The sequence below is a fragment of the Physeter macrocephalus genome, chromosome 11 (genome assembly GCF_002837175.3).
Source record: "Physeter macrocephalus isolate SW-GA chromosome 11, ASM283717v5, whole genome shotgun sequence".
Lineage (NCBI taxonomy): Eukaryota > Metazoa > Chordata > Mammalia > Artiodactyla > Physeteridae > Physeter > Physeter macrocephalus.
In genome coordinates, this window is record NC_041224.1 from 39,880,146 (window position 1) to 39,895,856 (window position 15,711).

General features: G+C 44.6%; 1 protein-coding gene across 3 annotated transcripts in view; it reads left to right on the forward strand.

Moving 5' to 3' along the window:
* Positions 1-15,711, forward strand: part of IL16 (interleukin 16) — a 112,367-nt gene that overhangs the window by 59,347 nt on the left and 37,309 nt on the right. For all 3 annotated transcript variants that reach the window (XM_028495027.2, XM_007115195.4, XM_055087893.1), the window contains exons 3-5: positions 5,434-5,542; positions 10,879-11,021; positions 13,372-13,482. In XM_028495027.2, coding sequence (XP_028350828.1) covers positions 5,434-5,542; positions 10,879-11,021; positions 13,372-13,482 — 363 coding nt within the window. The remainder of the gene's footprint in view (positions 1-5,433; positions 5,543-10,878; positions 11,022-13,371; positions 13,483-15,711) is intronic.

Genomic DNA, 15,711 nt, shown 5'->3' on the forward strand with positions numbered 1-15,711 from the left:
TGGGATCCTCCCAGACCGGGGCGCGAACCCGGTTCCCCTGCATCGGCAGGCGGACGCGCAACCACTGCGCCACCAGGGAAGCCCCTGTCACTCGTGCTTTTGATGTCATATCTACCACGTCTTTCTCTAACCCAAGTTCATGAATATTTAGTCCTATATTTTTTTTTCTAAGAGTTTTATAGTTGTAGCTCTTACTTGTAGGTCTATGATTTATTTTGAATTAATTTTTGTGTATGATGTGAGGAAGGGGTCCAACTTCATTCTTTTACATGTGGATATCCAGTTGTCCCAGACCATTTTTAAAAAATATTCTTAAAAATACTTTTCTTAGATCCCATAGGCCATTGTAATAGCCTAATCTAAAAGGTATACTATGAACTAGAACATAGCCAGCAAGAATGGATGTGTTGGGGAATTTTGAGAAGGTAGAATTACAAGGACTTTGTGGCTGTGGTCATGTAGGGACCACGGGAGGAGAAGCAGGACTTTTGGAGGACTCCTAGTTTCTGGTTTCCACCCTTCCTCTCCATATCAGGAGGTATGTGGCCTCAGCATCCCACATGACCATGTGACCATCGCAGAACCAGTCTGCTGGGGCCAGTTATTTATCCTTATGACTTAAAGATCAAGTCTGCTGCTGCGTGATCAACCCAACCACAGGAAACAAGCCTTGATCAGGAGGGCAGTTGAATTCCATTTTGTGGCTCCCTTAGACTGGAGTAGCTATAGCATCTCAGTTCAAAGAGAAAATGGAAAGGCTTGTATGTAAGAGGAATGCAGTCACCAAGCTCCAGAAGCATCAAGCTGTGTCAGCAATGTTAAGGGTCTGTATACAAAATGAACCCTTCTAACAGAGTAATAGAGCCTTGTAACCTTTGGGGAACAGTTTAGACTCCAGAATAATGTTGCTTGTAGAAAAAAATGCCCCAGAATTCTGCATCTTCATTCCAGGTTTATTCCTTGGTTACATGCAGATGATGGGTTTCTTCCATTTCTTGGAGTTGGCTGTTAAGTCCTAGCAGTTACATGACTGGTCCTTACTTTGGGAGGGCTCTCTGGACAGTCTACCTCATCCCCCACTGAGGCACCAGTGGGACTGATACATGTAGAGACTGCCACCCAGGTAATGATGGGGCACACCACCCACAGAACTGCTGCTCTGGGTTGCAGTCTCTGAGGAGAACAAGGGGAAATGTGTCTGGAAAAGACTTTGGCAGCCTCTGACCTCAGTGACAAATCCTTGGCCTAAAGAGCAGCCCCACCTTGGGAGCAAGAATAGAAGAGTTCTGTTCTGTGGGCTGGTGGGGGAGCTGTTCTGTGCAAATGTTCATAGGAGCTCCTACAGAGACTCCTTTGTTGAGAAACCACTCCACCCAGGACATCCTTGCCAGACGGAGAGGGGCCAGGGAACCAAGGGAGGATGTTTTGTCCTTGTGAATGATCTTCTGACATGTGATCATTTCAGAGAGGACAGTGACCCCTTTGCTCTTTAAACATAATCATCAGTTACATTCAAAAGTATAGAGGCGAAAGTGGTTATAGAAGTTGTTTAGTCCACCCCTTCACCTTACAAAAGAGGATACCAAGACCAATCAACTGACCAGTCCAGGGTCATAAGAGGCTTAATGCTGCTGGCCTCATGACCCTTTATCTGCTCTATCCCACTGTGCATATGTCATGGAGAAACATTATGCTCAGGGTTTTATGATTAAAAAGAATGAATAATACCTTGAGATGATCTCAGAGCCTGGATGAGAACTGGATCCTTGTTGATGTCCAGGAAATAGAAGGTCCTTAGAACTTGTGCATTGCCTCTATTTTTGGAGTTTTTAGGGGCCATATAGTTTTTTACATATATGTCTGATAGAAAATGGCTACTTAGATCTCATCTTCTGTTTATGGTAGTACGTTTCCATTCTTCCCTGTAGTAGCTGTCCAGTGAACAGATTCATACCACAGCCGTGTCAAAGTGAAGCACCTCCATTTTTCACAACTATCCAAGAGCTTGACAGTAGCCTGGTTAGATGCAACTCATTGAAACCTTCAGCTAGTTCAGAGACTGGCTACATGGCAGAGGTTACATGTCTCATGTCTGAGACAGCTTTGGCTGGAGGACATAGAGTTGTGAAGTAGAAGGCCTCGTCCATAAACTTTGTGCAGGCAGCAGAGGATCTATGGTCGGCATGTCCACAGTGAGATTACTGTTCCTGGAGCCATGGCCAGAAAAGGCTGAGCCGCTGAAATGTAGAGAACAGGGTGGCCTAGTGGTTGATCCGGCTGGTTCAATTTCTTTTGGATAAGGTCTAAAGTCTTTTAAGATTCCCTGTTCTGAATGTGGCATTAACAATTTTCAGGTAATCTGGACAAAAAAAAAAAAAAGACTCCACTTCTATGATTCTTCTGCCATCAATTGGCTTTATATGTCAAGCAATTTCTAAATCATCTTTTGGACAGGGAGCTTTATAAAGAGGATTAAAAGAAAGAAATTTAACAATAAATATACTTTGTCATAAGTCTTCTAATGTGACAATTGAAATAAATGTAAAATTAATCACTTGTTTCTGGTCTGAAGTAATACATGTTCATTGTAGAATATACGAAAAATACAGAAAGTTGTAAAAGAGAAAATAAGTAGCTATAATCCCATCATCCAAACACAATCCTGCTAATTCATGAGAGCAACACCTTGATTTTCTCAAGTACTGCCATAGCCTCATCCTTGGAATAGTGCCTTGTACGTAGTAAATGCTCAGTAAAATATGGTGAATGAAAGAGTGTTACTATTTTGGTGTATTTATTTACAGTCCTTTTTCTAGGCCTATTTTACATGTTTGTAGTCAGACTCTATTCAGATCATAATATCTTTTTTTCCTAACTTACCATGATGATACAAGTATATCTATATCCCCAAAGCTCTTTATAAACATTATTTTAAAAGATACTTAGTATTCTATGTTTTGTGTTTACCTCATTTACTTATTTATCTTCATCTTACTAGATATTTGGGGGGAAATACATTTCAATTGTACTTTGCAAATAAGGCTTCACTACAAACAAGTAGACATACTGGCTGTTTTATCAGTGAATCCAAAAGAGCTACTGAAATAACATGTTATTATTTACTTTCATAGTCTCACTGGAGAACATGAAGAGGTGGGAATAATGCCAGAGGACAGTCTTGATATTAGAATTAGGACATGACCTTGAGAAACTATTGGAGCTAAGAAATATCTTTTGACTACCATATCATATGAAACAGCTAATTCAAAGAACCAGTCATTTTGCTAAATCCTAGAAATATGGAGTCTCAAGAATTCAACGGAACTAAACCACCTTCCATAAAATCCCTATTCTCTCCTTTAAAACATTTCCTGGGCTACACTGGTTAGAGAAGATAATTTTGTTCAGGTTAATATAGCGCCATCTGCTGGTGAAAAGGAAAATGAATGTCTAGGAAGATGAGTTCTCTGATTTTAACATTGATGTGTACAAGAAATAAAAGGGAATTGATATGTGGTTTCTTGCAGGATCCCCTTGTGTCAGAACTGGATACAGTTTTAAAAAGAAAAAAAGGCTGTGAGTGGACTTCTGGCTCCAGATGGTTACAGAGTACACTTTATTAACTCCCCCACCTCTTAGAAATTTCTATCAAAAAAAAAACAAAAAACAAACTACCAATAGGGAGAAAAGCATGTCAGAACAGGAAGCCACGGAAAGGGGCCAACCACATTCTGGAACCCATGAGAACTTTCTGCATGACATAGTGCAGGTGAGACTGGATTGAGGGAAGGGCTTGTTAGCCTGCCGTTGACCACACGGGAGGGAAAGTCCTGGGGAATGAGTGGGACAGGGGCCAGCAGACCCCTCAACCCCAATACCTACCAGCTCACAATGCCGGGGGCTGGAGGGTAGGATGGGTTACTTAGTGCATAGTGAGGGGCAGCGGTAGATCCTCCCTCTTTCCGCTCTGGGAAATGTACCAGGTGCTGGAAGTCGGCAGGCACTTGGCACACGAAATTAACCGGCACTGCCAAGCCTGGCTTTGAACAAGACAGACCTGTCAGAAGAGGGTGGCAGGTACCCCTAGCAAACCTCTACGCTAAAACACTAAATCCCAGGTAGCATTTGAGCCAACTAGAGTTTCTAGATAGGATAACCAATACCCCTAAATTCTATACTCAGCAAATCATTCAAGTGTGACAACCACAGGAAGACAGTCTCAGACATGCAAATATTCAGAGCTTTCCATCTGCACAGCTTTCCTGAGAACACACACACACGTACACACACTCTCTCTTTCTCTCCTAAGGATTATGGTCATGAGGAATAAAACCAACATAACTCAAGAATTAAGTCAAGATCATTGTGGCTAATAAAGTTATGCAATAAAAAAAGATGCAAAAAGTAGTTCTGGGAAGAGAAGTAAAATAATTAATACCATTATCCTCATTGTTAACCTCTAGCCTTCTGTCCGCCTGTCCTCTGTTTCTAAAATACCAGGGTGAGGAGAGGGAAGTGTGTGAAAGTTGTTTCAGTTTCTCATCTTACCTGAGGAAGGGTCATATGTTTTCTATTTCATCACTGACCCTGATAGAGAGATGAGTTCAAGTATGTGGTTTAATACATACTGCTTATAGACTCAGTACAATGAGTTCCCAAATTATTAGTATAAAAAAGAAGCAGAGAAAATTGGATCAATATGGCAAGGTAGAAAAAGAATAACAGACTGATAACCAAATTTAACTTAAGAATATTGATTTTTCAAGTCCTAAATGAAATCTTCACGGAGAGAAATCAGCAGTATAAGAAAATTGTAATACGCTCAAGAATGCATGGATGGTTCAATATTAAGAAATCTCTTTATACAATATTCTTTCAATGCCTATTATGTGCCAGAACGATGGAACTTACTTGATCATCTTCTCTAACACATTCCTCCCAGCGTCCAATTCACGTCAGTCTCTAGTTCTTTTCTCGGTAGCACTTATTATTCTCTGTCATTATCTTTCACCTTTATCTGTTTGCTTGTTTGCTGTTGGTCTTCCGTCACAAAAATGCCTTTTCTCAGTGCCCTTCTCTGTCTTGTTCACAGCTAAATCCCTAATGCCTAACAAAGAACCTGACATGTAATAGCTGACATAATCATTCAACATTTATTGCATTAGTTCAACATTTATGCAGTCTCTATTCATTCTTTATTATAATTTGTATTCTTTGTCACATAAAGATATTATATTTTCATATTTTTTGTTAACTGAATTAATATATCTATGAGTTAATGGGTGACAGTAATTCTCAATCCCTGCCCTCATAGAGCCTGTAATTTAGTGGAGGAGACAGACAATCTGACAAGTACTTCCATGGTCAGTGTCGAAATCTCAGTTTTTCTGTTCTAACTAAGTTGCTGAATAAAAGATGGAAATTGTTTTGCAGGAAGCTTCTACACCTTCCTCTGGAGAAAAGTCTGGAAAACTGGATGAACAAAGTAGTAACTTCCTGTTTCCCAAAGCCTGTCACCAAAGGACACGCAGCAACTCAACCAGTAAGTGTGTCATTGAACCATCTGCAGGAGCAGGGCTTAGATGTTGCTGAATATTGAGAATATCAGTGATGTTGGAGATTTGGGGGAGGGTGGGTCTCTGCTTGTCCAGCTGGACTAACCCAAGATGGTGGTCTGCTTGCCCCTCTGAGAGCACCCTTTGTTGCATGTGCATGTCCTGGACAGCTAGAGCACTTCTGCCCTTGCTGATAGAGCTCTTTGTGGTTTAGTCAACTTCTCTTCTAGATGGACTTCAAGTGCCAAGTTGGGAAGACCTGACACAGAAGATAAAAGATGAGGGCTTTACACCTGCTCTGTCATCTAAGATGCTCCTTGGTCTTAGGAAGGCCACTGTCTCTCTCAGGGCCTCCGTCACCTCATCTGGTATAGGATGGGAGCTGGGGCTGGAAGCTGTCGTGATTCTTGGTTGCTGCAAAGAGAACGGTGCTAATGCAAAGTCAGGAAAATGTGAAGAATGCAGAAAAGCATGAAGAAATTAAAACAATGCCAAATCCTAATTAGAGACAATCTATGTTAACATTGTCAATTATTTCCCTCCTATGCCTATATATGCCTATAGAAAACACACACACACACACGCACACCCTTGACCTCATGACATTGGGAATTCTTTTGTAAACGCTATTTTTAGTGGATATATAGTGTTTCGTTATGTACATAATCTAGTTAGCCTGCTCCCTATTATTAGATAGTTGAGTTATTCTCAGCTTTTTACTAACATAATCAACATTGCTGAGGTTGTCCATGAAATTTTGTTCGAGTTTACAGTGAATTTTCTTAGGTGAAATATACAAGGCAGTGGACTGGTGTGTGGTTAGGAGCTCACATTTGGGAGCCAAGGCACTTGGATTTAGATCCTGCTTCCAGAAATAATTATCTCTGTGACCTTGGACACATCCCTTAAACTCTCTAAGCCTCGTGTTATTCTGTTGTAGGATGGACCACCATTATATTAATCATTTCCTATTTTTGGACTGCTAGTTGCCCGTTTTCATCACTTTTTTTCCTTTAGCATAATATCCTAGAAATGGAGTTTCAAAAGGTAAATATACCTTAGATTTTTGTCTGTGCTTCCAAATTTCTAGAGCTAATACTCTAATAATGTATACAAATACCAATTTCTTCAATCATAGCCCACACTGGATGATAATTTAAAAAATATTTGCCACGCAGGTTTTTCTCTATTTCCCTCTTTCCCTTACCTATTGTCCGCTTTTTTGGTGGGGTTGAGGGGGGCTTGTTTTGCACCCAGGAGCAGCTTCACAATTGGTGGGGATCACTGTAAGATGAAAATGTGGGACTCCTGTTCAAATATTATGAAGAATTTTAAAATGGCAACAGCAGAGCATTAAACCAAGCTGAATACCTTCTAAGTGTGGGGCTCTGTGTGAATTTACAGGTCGCATGCCCGTGAAGCAGCCCTGCTTGCATCCCAGGCACTGACTCTTTCAGATGGCGTCATCCAGGTGCCCTGACCCTCTGGTTTCTAGTTGAGTTCAGTCAATGAGAGGATCAACGGGAGACTGGAGGGTGGAAGAGAGAAGTGCTGGGGTGTTTCTCCCCCTCCTCCCTCTGCCTTGGTGGCTCTGGCAGTGCCCTGGTCCCAGCACTCCCTGGCCTGGTGATGCTGTTTCCTCTCTGCGCCCCTTCAGGTCTGGGATGGTAACAGCTTCTAGCTCTTGGCAGTTCCTAGGTACCTCAGTAGGCCTTGTTATTTTCTTAAGCCCCATCTACTCTTTGTAAATGGTCCCTTTATCACTTTCTCAAAGTCCTACCTGAGTGTGCCTTTTGCTTATGTCAAACCCTGACTGGTTCATGTGCCTATGAAATCAGTGGAAAGAGCACCTCTCTACACAGGTGCAGTTCAACATTCCTTCATTTGTTTATTTCCCTTCTTTTGAGTGCGCCTATTTTTCTATCGGGATGATCATTATTTTATCACTAATTTATGAAAAGTCTCTTGGTAAAATTAATATTGGGCTGCTGTATTTGCTGAACATACATTCCTCAGTTGGTTATTTTTCTTTTAACTTAATTTTTTAGCATGAAGATGTTCTCATCTTTATCTAATCAAATTCATAAATTTTCCTGTGTAATGTTAAAAGTTTCTTCCATGTCCAGAGAACTATTAAATATCCGGCTGTGTTTTCTTCTAGTTTTTTCTCATGTATACTTATTTAATTATTACACTATGACACCTTTAAGTTGCTTCCAGTTTATCAACATTTACAAAATAATTATAGATACATGCTGTACACATTTCTTTTATCATATTTGGTTACATATTTAGGAGAGAATCATTGAGTTATATATTATGAAGATTATTAACTATACAACCACATCGATTAAATTATTTCTACATAGTGTTGTTTTTTCTAGTTTTTGAAATGATTTGCCTTTTTTTTTTCAAACTTACTCTATCTGTAATTTATTTTTGGTATTTGCTATGAAGCAAGAATCTAGATAGATTTTTTTTCTAAGTGGCTGATTCCAGCATTACTCATTGGTAGTCTCTGCCCATCCTTTTATTTTACACTTTTTGGTAAAATTAATGTTTTTGTTTATTTTGTTTTATTTTGTTTATTTTGTTTATCTCTTGCAAATGATATGCACTTAGATCTCGAAAGCAAATCTGGCAATCATTTTAGAGAGAGAAGCTTAAGCCATTGACATTAGTATTATAATTAATATTTGCTTTTACTCATGTTCTTTTTATACTTTCTGTTTTTATGGTTACTTGTCATTTGTTTTCTGCCTCTTGCTCTGTGTGTGTGTGTGTGTGTGTGTGTGTGTGTGTGTGTGTGTAGTTTTGGCAGTGATTTGTAAGGTTTATTTAATTTTTACCACCACTTCCAGTTTCCTTTAAGTTTAATCAATTAGGTTTAATTAATTAATAATACTTGAGACTATATTTTCCAAATTGTCCCCCTAATGGAAGATGGTGTTATTTACCTCTAGTCCCATTCCCATTTATTTTTCCATTTCATAATTCAATGTAAACTTAAATTAGAAACTCATGTTATTATTATACAATCTTCAAAATATATAGTTTCCCTGTCAAAAATTATTTTGGTTTTGCATTCGATTTTATGACCACATTTTCAGTGAACTCACTCAGTGCTACATGTTAACTGATTTCAACTTCCCCACTCAAGGTGATAATTTTGATGTATTTCCTTGCTGTTGGAGCACATCCAGTAATTTTTTGAAAGAGTAGGAGAGGGCTCAGACCAGTTAATGCTTTCGAGAGACTGCTCGTCCTGACTCTGGGCCTATGTCCTTGCTGATTGGAACTCATAGTGGGAGCAGGAACCACAGAAAGCCCGAGGTTTTTTTTCTGTCTGGAACAGTGAGGGTAGAAGCGGTGTTAGCCTGGCCTGTTCCCCCTGTGCTTGCCCGTGGCTCTAGGTGCTTCTGTCCTGTGGACCGATCCAAGTTGGCCACGTGTTTGCTTGTCCTTATTCCCTCTGAAGCCAAACGGTACACCGCTGCCCTTCTTCAGATGGCAGTCACCTTGCCCTGCTGTGGGCAGAGAGAATGGGAGACTCGTTTTGGTTTCCTCACGATGAAGTAAGGAGCTGAACTCCCTCAAGTTTCCTCAAAAGCTGGACGCATCGCCTGGAGAGCCTGATAAACACACAGACACCCCCCCTACCCCAGACCCCATCTATGCAGACATGGATTCAATAGGTCTGGGTGGGGCATTGAAATTTGCCCCACTTATGATACACACCCAGATAAACATGATAACACAGACAGATTTAGGACCATCTGTAGCCCCTCCTCCCAGCCCTGCTCCAGGATTCTTCGTCCCCTCTTTCTGGGGCATGGTTTTCTGAACCTCCTGGCTTCCTCTCTCTCCTGGCTCCTCTGGGGTCAGAGGGTCTCTGTGAGTCTGGGAGAACCACCTCCTTGTGTGGAGACGGCTGCTGGGCGCAGCTGTCCTGGCAGGGAAACGTTGCCCCAGCCACTTGGAGTGCCAATGGATCGGGACATCTCCTTTCTCCCCCAGGCCTTTGTCCCTTCCTCCTCTTCCCCTGGGGATCTCACATCTCCAGGAATGCCCATTCTGTCCCATATTCTCAGCCCACCCTGGGCAGTGGCTTCCTTTCTTCAACCTAAGTCCTTCCCATCCTAAGAATAAAAGCAAACCAAACGCTCTGCTCCAACCTCCCTTCTTCCCTCTAAACCACCACCCATCTCGTGTCTTTCTCTTGGGGAATTTCCCATCAAAGCCTTGTCCACTCACTTGAGTGGAGGGACGCTGGGAAAATCGGCCCCTCTCTGGGTGCTTGCTTCCCAGTACCGTGGCCACTGTTCACATCTCGAGCACTTGGAGTGTGGCTCGTCCAAATGCTCAGAGTGTAAAAGATGTGCCCAACTCAAAGACTAAGCACAGAACCAAAAAAAGGATGCAAGATACCTCATCAATAACTTCATGTAGTATATGTTAAAATGACAGGGTTTAGGTAGATTGGACTAAATACAATACATGATTAATATTAACCTCACTTTTTCTTTTGACTTTTTTTTAATGTGGCTACTGGAAAATTTCAAATTACGTATGTGACTTGTATTATATTTCAGTTGAGAAGCACTGATCTAGACAATGAGGGGCCATAGCAGAGAATCTCTGCAGATTTTTTTCCAGCTGGAAGAGGTAGAGCTCCCGGTTGGGTGAAAGGAAGTCTGGGGTTCCCCCCAAAGAAAAAGAAGATGATGGCTTTGCATTTTCTTAGATCCCCAAAGAATCAAGAGTTGACTCTGCCTGCCTGTGTTAGGGGTGTGTATGTGCCTGTGTGTGAATGTGCGTGTGCGTGTGTGTAGGAAGCAGTCAGGTGCTGTCGGGAGGTTGGATGTTGCCATGGCAGATCCCCCAGGCTCCTGCCCGGTCTGTCCTCTGGCTCTACCTGTCTGGGGGCATTCCTCCTCTCCCTCCTCTCCCTCCTGGGTCGAGATTGAAAACCCCCTGGCAGCAGGGACTGGAGTTGACAGAGCATTGTGGTTTCCTGAGAGCCCAGCATCCTGCTTGACATGTAGGAGATGCCTTGCCAACTGTCTCGAGTTGATCTGAAGCGAAATGGAAGTGACAGTCCCACCTGCACCCTGCGGTGCAGACAGCATGAATGGAGCTGATGCTGCCTACGTCTTCATTGCCCACTCTGCATCTGCACCCAGCACTGGGCGCCTCATGCTTCAAGTTCACTCTGGCCGCTGGCTCATGAGGGCTGGCCGTTGGCCGGGGCTGATGTTGTTCTCCCTTGAGCTTTGCTTTCTGACAGCACAAATGACTTCCTTTTTTTCCTCTCTTGGGTTAGGTGTTAATCCCTACTGCACAGGAGAGATTGATTTTCCAATGACCAGGAAATCGGCGGCTTCCACAGACAGGCAGCCTTATTCCCTCTGTAGCAACAGGAAGTCTCTCTCTCAGCAACTGGACTGTGCAGCAGGAAAGGCTGTGGTAAGAACGAAGGCAGGGGACCCTGGAGAGCAGGGAGAGAGGGGAGGGGTCCAGACTTAGCGGTGGCTGAAGAGACCTTCCTAGTGGTTTGATGTCCACAGAATTACAGGGGGGGAGGGGCTGGCTTCGTGACTGTGGGCACCTCCAGGCAAAGAACCACTTTAGGAATGGTCACCTATGAGTGCCCACGGGTGCCAGGCACTTGTGACCGCGGCTGCTTTGACGCGATGAGGAGTTAATGTGCAGAGAACGTTACACCCATGCAGACCCTGAACTGGCACTTTCTGTGGATCTCTTTATTTCATCTGCACAGCGACCCTAGGAGGTGGGCGAGGGAAGTGAGGACAAGTTAAGGAAGGCATGTGAATTCACATTGCTAATAAGAGTCCGCGCTGGGACTCGAAGTCAGAGCTTTAGGATTCCAAAACCTGTGCTTTTAGCCCCTGTGATATAGTGACTTGCTTTACACATTTTGCCTCTACAGTAAGTCCCCTACACACGAACGAGTTCTGTTCCGAGAGCGTGTTCGTAAACCCAATTTGTTCGTAAGTCCAACAGAGTTAGCCTAGGTCCCCAACTAACACAATGGGCTCTCTAGTACTGCACTGGAATAGGTTTATAATACTTTTCACACAAACAATACATTAAAAAAAAACCCACAAAAAAACAAAGGAAACATTTTTAATCTTACTGTACTGTACCTTGAAAAGTGCAGTAGCACAGTACAACAGCTGGCATCCAGGGGCTGGCATCGAGTGAACAGGCAAGAAGAGTTACTGCCTGGAGGAGGGCGAGGAGGTGGGAGATGGTAGAGCTGAAGGATCGTCAGCGACAGGAGACGGAGGGCGAGCTGCGATGTCACTCACGCCTGACATAGATGGGACGCACATTTGCATCTTGGAAAGTTTGCAACCTGAAAGTTCGTATGTAGGGGACCTACTGTAATTCCTGAGCTTAGAAAGGAGGGTAACGTTAGCCCCATTGTACAACGAGGAAGCAGAGGCTCGGCAAGGGGAGTAGCGATCTGAGTTCACACATCTTGAAAACCTAAAGGGTCCAGAATTGAAACCAAGCCCTGTGTGGCTCACCAGTCCGTGCCCTTCCCTCTGTGGGGCACCAGGTTGCAGTCTGGGAGCCAAGCAGGTGTGAAGCACAGGGTCCCCTCACTTGTCACCCCAGCCAGCCTGTTGTGTCCCTGAGCACCGGCCGAGGCACAAGGCACCCGCAGTGCCTCCTGCTGCCACCTGTGAGCATACAGCGCCCTCCGTCTGCAGCACCCTGTCCCCTTCCCTCAGCTCTAGCCTGCAGACCCTACCCCATCCTTCAAAACCCTTCCTAGCACTACTTCCGCTGGGAGCTCTCCTGACTCCTCCAAGTGCTTGACCCTTACACGTTTCCTGACGCCCATCGTAACGTGTCTGGGCTTCTCTTACAGACTCGCCCAACGTGCCTTGTTGGTGTCATTACTTATGTTAGGGTCTTAGCTCCCCTGTAGGTCCATAGTCAAGCGATGTTTGATTCTCCCCACACGGTACACGTCAGACGCTTGAAGATCTCATTTGTCTCTTCCATTCCCTTCCTTGAGCTATTATACTTTTCGCTCGCCAGCAGGAAGCATCGGTGCTCCAGTGTTAGAAAAAGACAGCTTCCGAAGTGACAAGTGACTTTACAGATAAGGAACCCGAGGCACAGAGGGGTTAAGTCAGTGCCCCAAGGTCACCAGCTGATAGTTGGAGAGCCAGGCAGCCGGGCTCCCAAGTCTGAGACCTAACCACCGTGCTCCTTTGCTCCTCCCCGCGGCACTTCCTGCGGGGTGCAGGGCTGTGTCTATTTGGCACCCCTGCTCCTATGCAAGTGGGTAATCCCCCGTCTGCCTCCCCCTGGAATTTACAATCTGAGTTTTCACATCTTTGGGTTCCTGACCCTTTGCCCACCACCCTGTGCCTGGCACAAAATGGGGCCTCCGTAAATGCGGCTTGGATTCTGTTGAGGGTGTCCTTGGCCGTTGGCTTCCCAACCTGGGCTGGAGACTCCGGTTATGGGACTCGTTGTCCTGGGGCAGCGTGGTCTGTGTTGTGACCCGGGACCCACTCCCGTGACAAGCCTTAGTGAGCCTCTGGCTGCTGGTCCACAGGGAGATCAGGCTCCTGGGGCCACCAAAACAGCCCCCCTCCACCAGACGCCCACCCACACCCCATTCACCATGCTCTGGCCGCTATGCTGTGGACCCTCAGGAGAGAGGGGATCGGGGTCCTCTCCTCGGCTGGGCCTTCCCTGTCCCCATTCCCAGCAAGATGTGTGCTGCCGTCCTGTTGACTCATCCTCTCCCCACCCTGGTCCCTTGTTCCAGGGCCCGTCAAGGCCAATGCGGTCGCTCAGCACAGCTCAGCTCATGCAGCCCTTGGGGGGCCTCCAGGCGTCCGTCATCTCCAACATCGTGCTGATGAAGGGCCAGGCCAAGGTGAGCAAGGACTGTGGCCAACAGAAGTTACTGGGTCGACATGGGTTCCTGAGGAGCTGTCATGTCACAGGAAGGGTGGAGAGAGGGACTGGTGATTCTGGCTCAGAACATGAGTGTTGGGATGCTCTCATGCCGGCACAGGGAGGGGCAGTCAGGGTTGCTCTGCACTGTGCAGGTCACAGGAAGACAAATGTTCCCCAGTTTTTCCCTGGCGTAGTATTTTCCAGAAGTTAGTTTTACCTGATGATGGAATTCAAAACATCATCATAGTCAGTTCAGGCTGCTATAACAAAAATACCATAGACTGGGCAGCTTAAACAGCAGGCATTTATTTCTCACAGTTCTGGAGGCTGGGGGTCCAAGTTGAAGGCGCCGGCAGATGCCACATATGTTGAGGACTCCTCTCCTGATTCACGGATGCCCCATTCTCTCTGTGTCCACTCATGGTGGAAGGGGCAAGGGAGTTCTCTGGGGTCTCTTTTATAAGAGCACTAATCCCATTCATGAGGGCTCCATCTTTTTTCTTTTTTTTTTTGGACCAAGGCAGTGTTTCTCTTTAGAATAAATATATTTTGTAAACAAAGCAAGTACATATATAAACAAATTAGCCTTTCTTTTCTTTTGTTTTTGCCTTTATTTTATTTTACTTATTTTTTTATTGAAGTATAGTTTATGTACAATATTATGTAAGTTTCAGGTGTACAACACAGTGATTCACAATTTTGAAAGGTTATATTCCATTTATAGTTATTGTAAAATATTGCCTATATTCCCTGTGCTGTACAATATGTCCTTGTAGCTTATTTATTTTATACATAGTAGTTTGTACCTCTTCATCTTCTACCCTTACCTGCCCCTGCCCCCTTCAGGAGTGCTCCCCCTTTATGGCCTAGTTACTTCCCAAAGGCTCCCCCTAACGTATTAATTTGGGATTGGGGCATAAACATTCAGTCCGTGTGTCTTCCCCAAATTCAGATATTCAGACTGATTTTTGCCCCACAATTGAGAAATATCGAAAGGGGGGCACAAAAGCAGTGGTAATGGTGGGACATCCCAAATGCTCCTTGGCATTGCTTCCAGGACATGCCATCCCATACATGGAGTTGACATGGGCACTGAAGAACTTCTGAAATAGACATGGCAGCTGCTGCAAAGTTCTCAGGCCAGCCCAGGGAACCGAGATGCTTAAATGATGGAAGGGTAGGTTTCTACCCACCTCATATGATTTTGGTGTGTGGTGTGAGGGAAGATCTGTTCACTGATATGGTCTTCCTGGAGGAGGGCCCCATATGTCTCCTGGTAGCTCAGCAGAGATTAATGAGGAGACACAAGTGGGAAGTACTGAGATGATTGTTCCTCTAATCACAAGGGGGTCACTCTCACCAGTGCTGATTTTCTCCAAACAGCCCCTCTTTCTGATTCGTAAATCACAATGCTTGTCCCACCTTGAATTTAGGTAGAAGCATTTTTAACGTGGCTGACTTTTAGACGGTTTGCAATGCTCAAAAGGAGGCAGAATGGAAAGGAGAGCCAACACTCACGCAAAGATGATCCACAATGGTGTCAGTCATCTCGGTGTGCATAGATTGTACAGTCAGTAAATAGATTTCGTGGGCAGATGTGTCACTGGGTGGATTGAACTGGCCTTGATGCAGAGCCATAAGGTGTTTGCTGTCGGAAGCCTGGAGTACAGAGCAGGGGCGATGGGTTAGAAATACGGTGGGTCTCCCACTGTCCTCCTGATACACCTCCACACCGAAGACCTCATCATTAACAGGGATAAGTAGGAGTGAGGCCAGCATTATCACTTATCCCTACTTATCATTAACAGGGATAAGTAGGAGGAGGAGGAAGCAGAGCTAGAAGGATCCACCAGTGCTTGAGGTAGTCAAAAACAATAAAACCAGCGACCCAAACCCAGGCATTGTGCTAAGGGCTTTGCAAGGATCATTCCTTTAATTCTCACAAAACCCTATTCTTATCTCCTGTTAATAGGTGAGGAGACTGAGGATCTGGGACTTACAGGACTAGCCCAAGGTCAATTGGTTAGCAAGCAGATGAACCAAGACAATGACCCACGACTTTCTGACCCCTGGATCTTGTTCTTTTTTTTTTTTTTTTTTTTTGTGGTACGCGGGCCTCTCAGCGCTGTGGCCTCTCCTGTTGCGGAGCACAGGCTCCGGACGCGCAGGCTCAGCGGCCATGGCTCACGGGCCCAGCCGCTCCGCG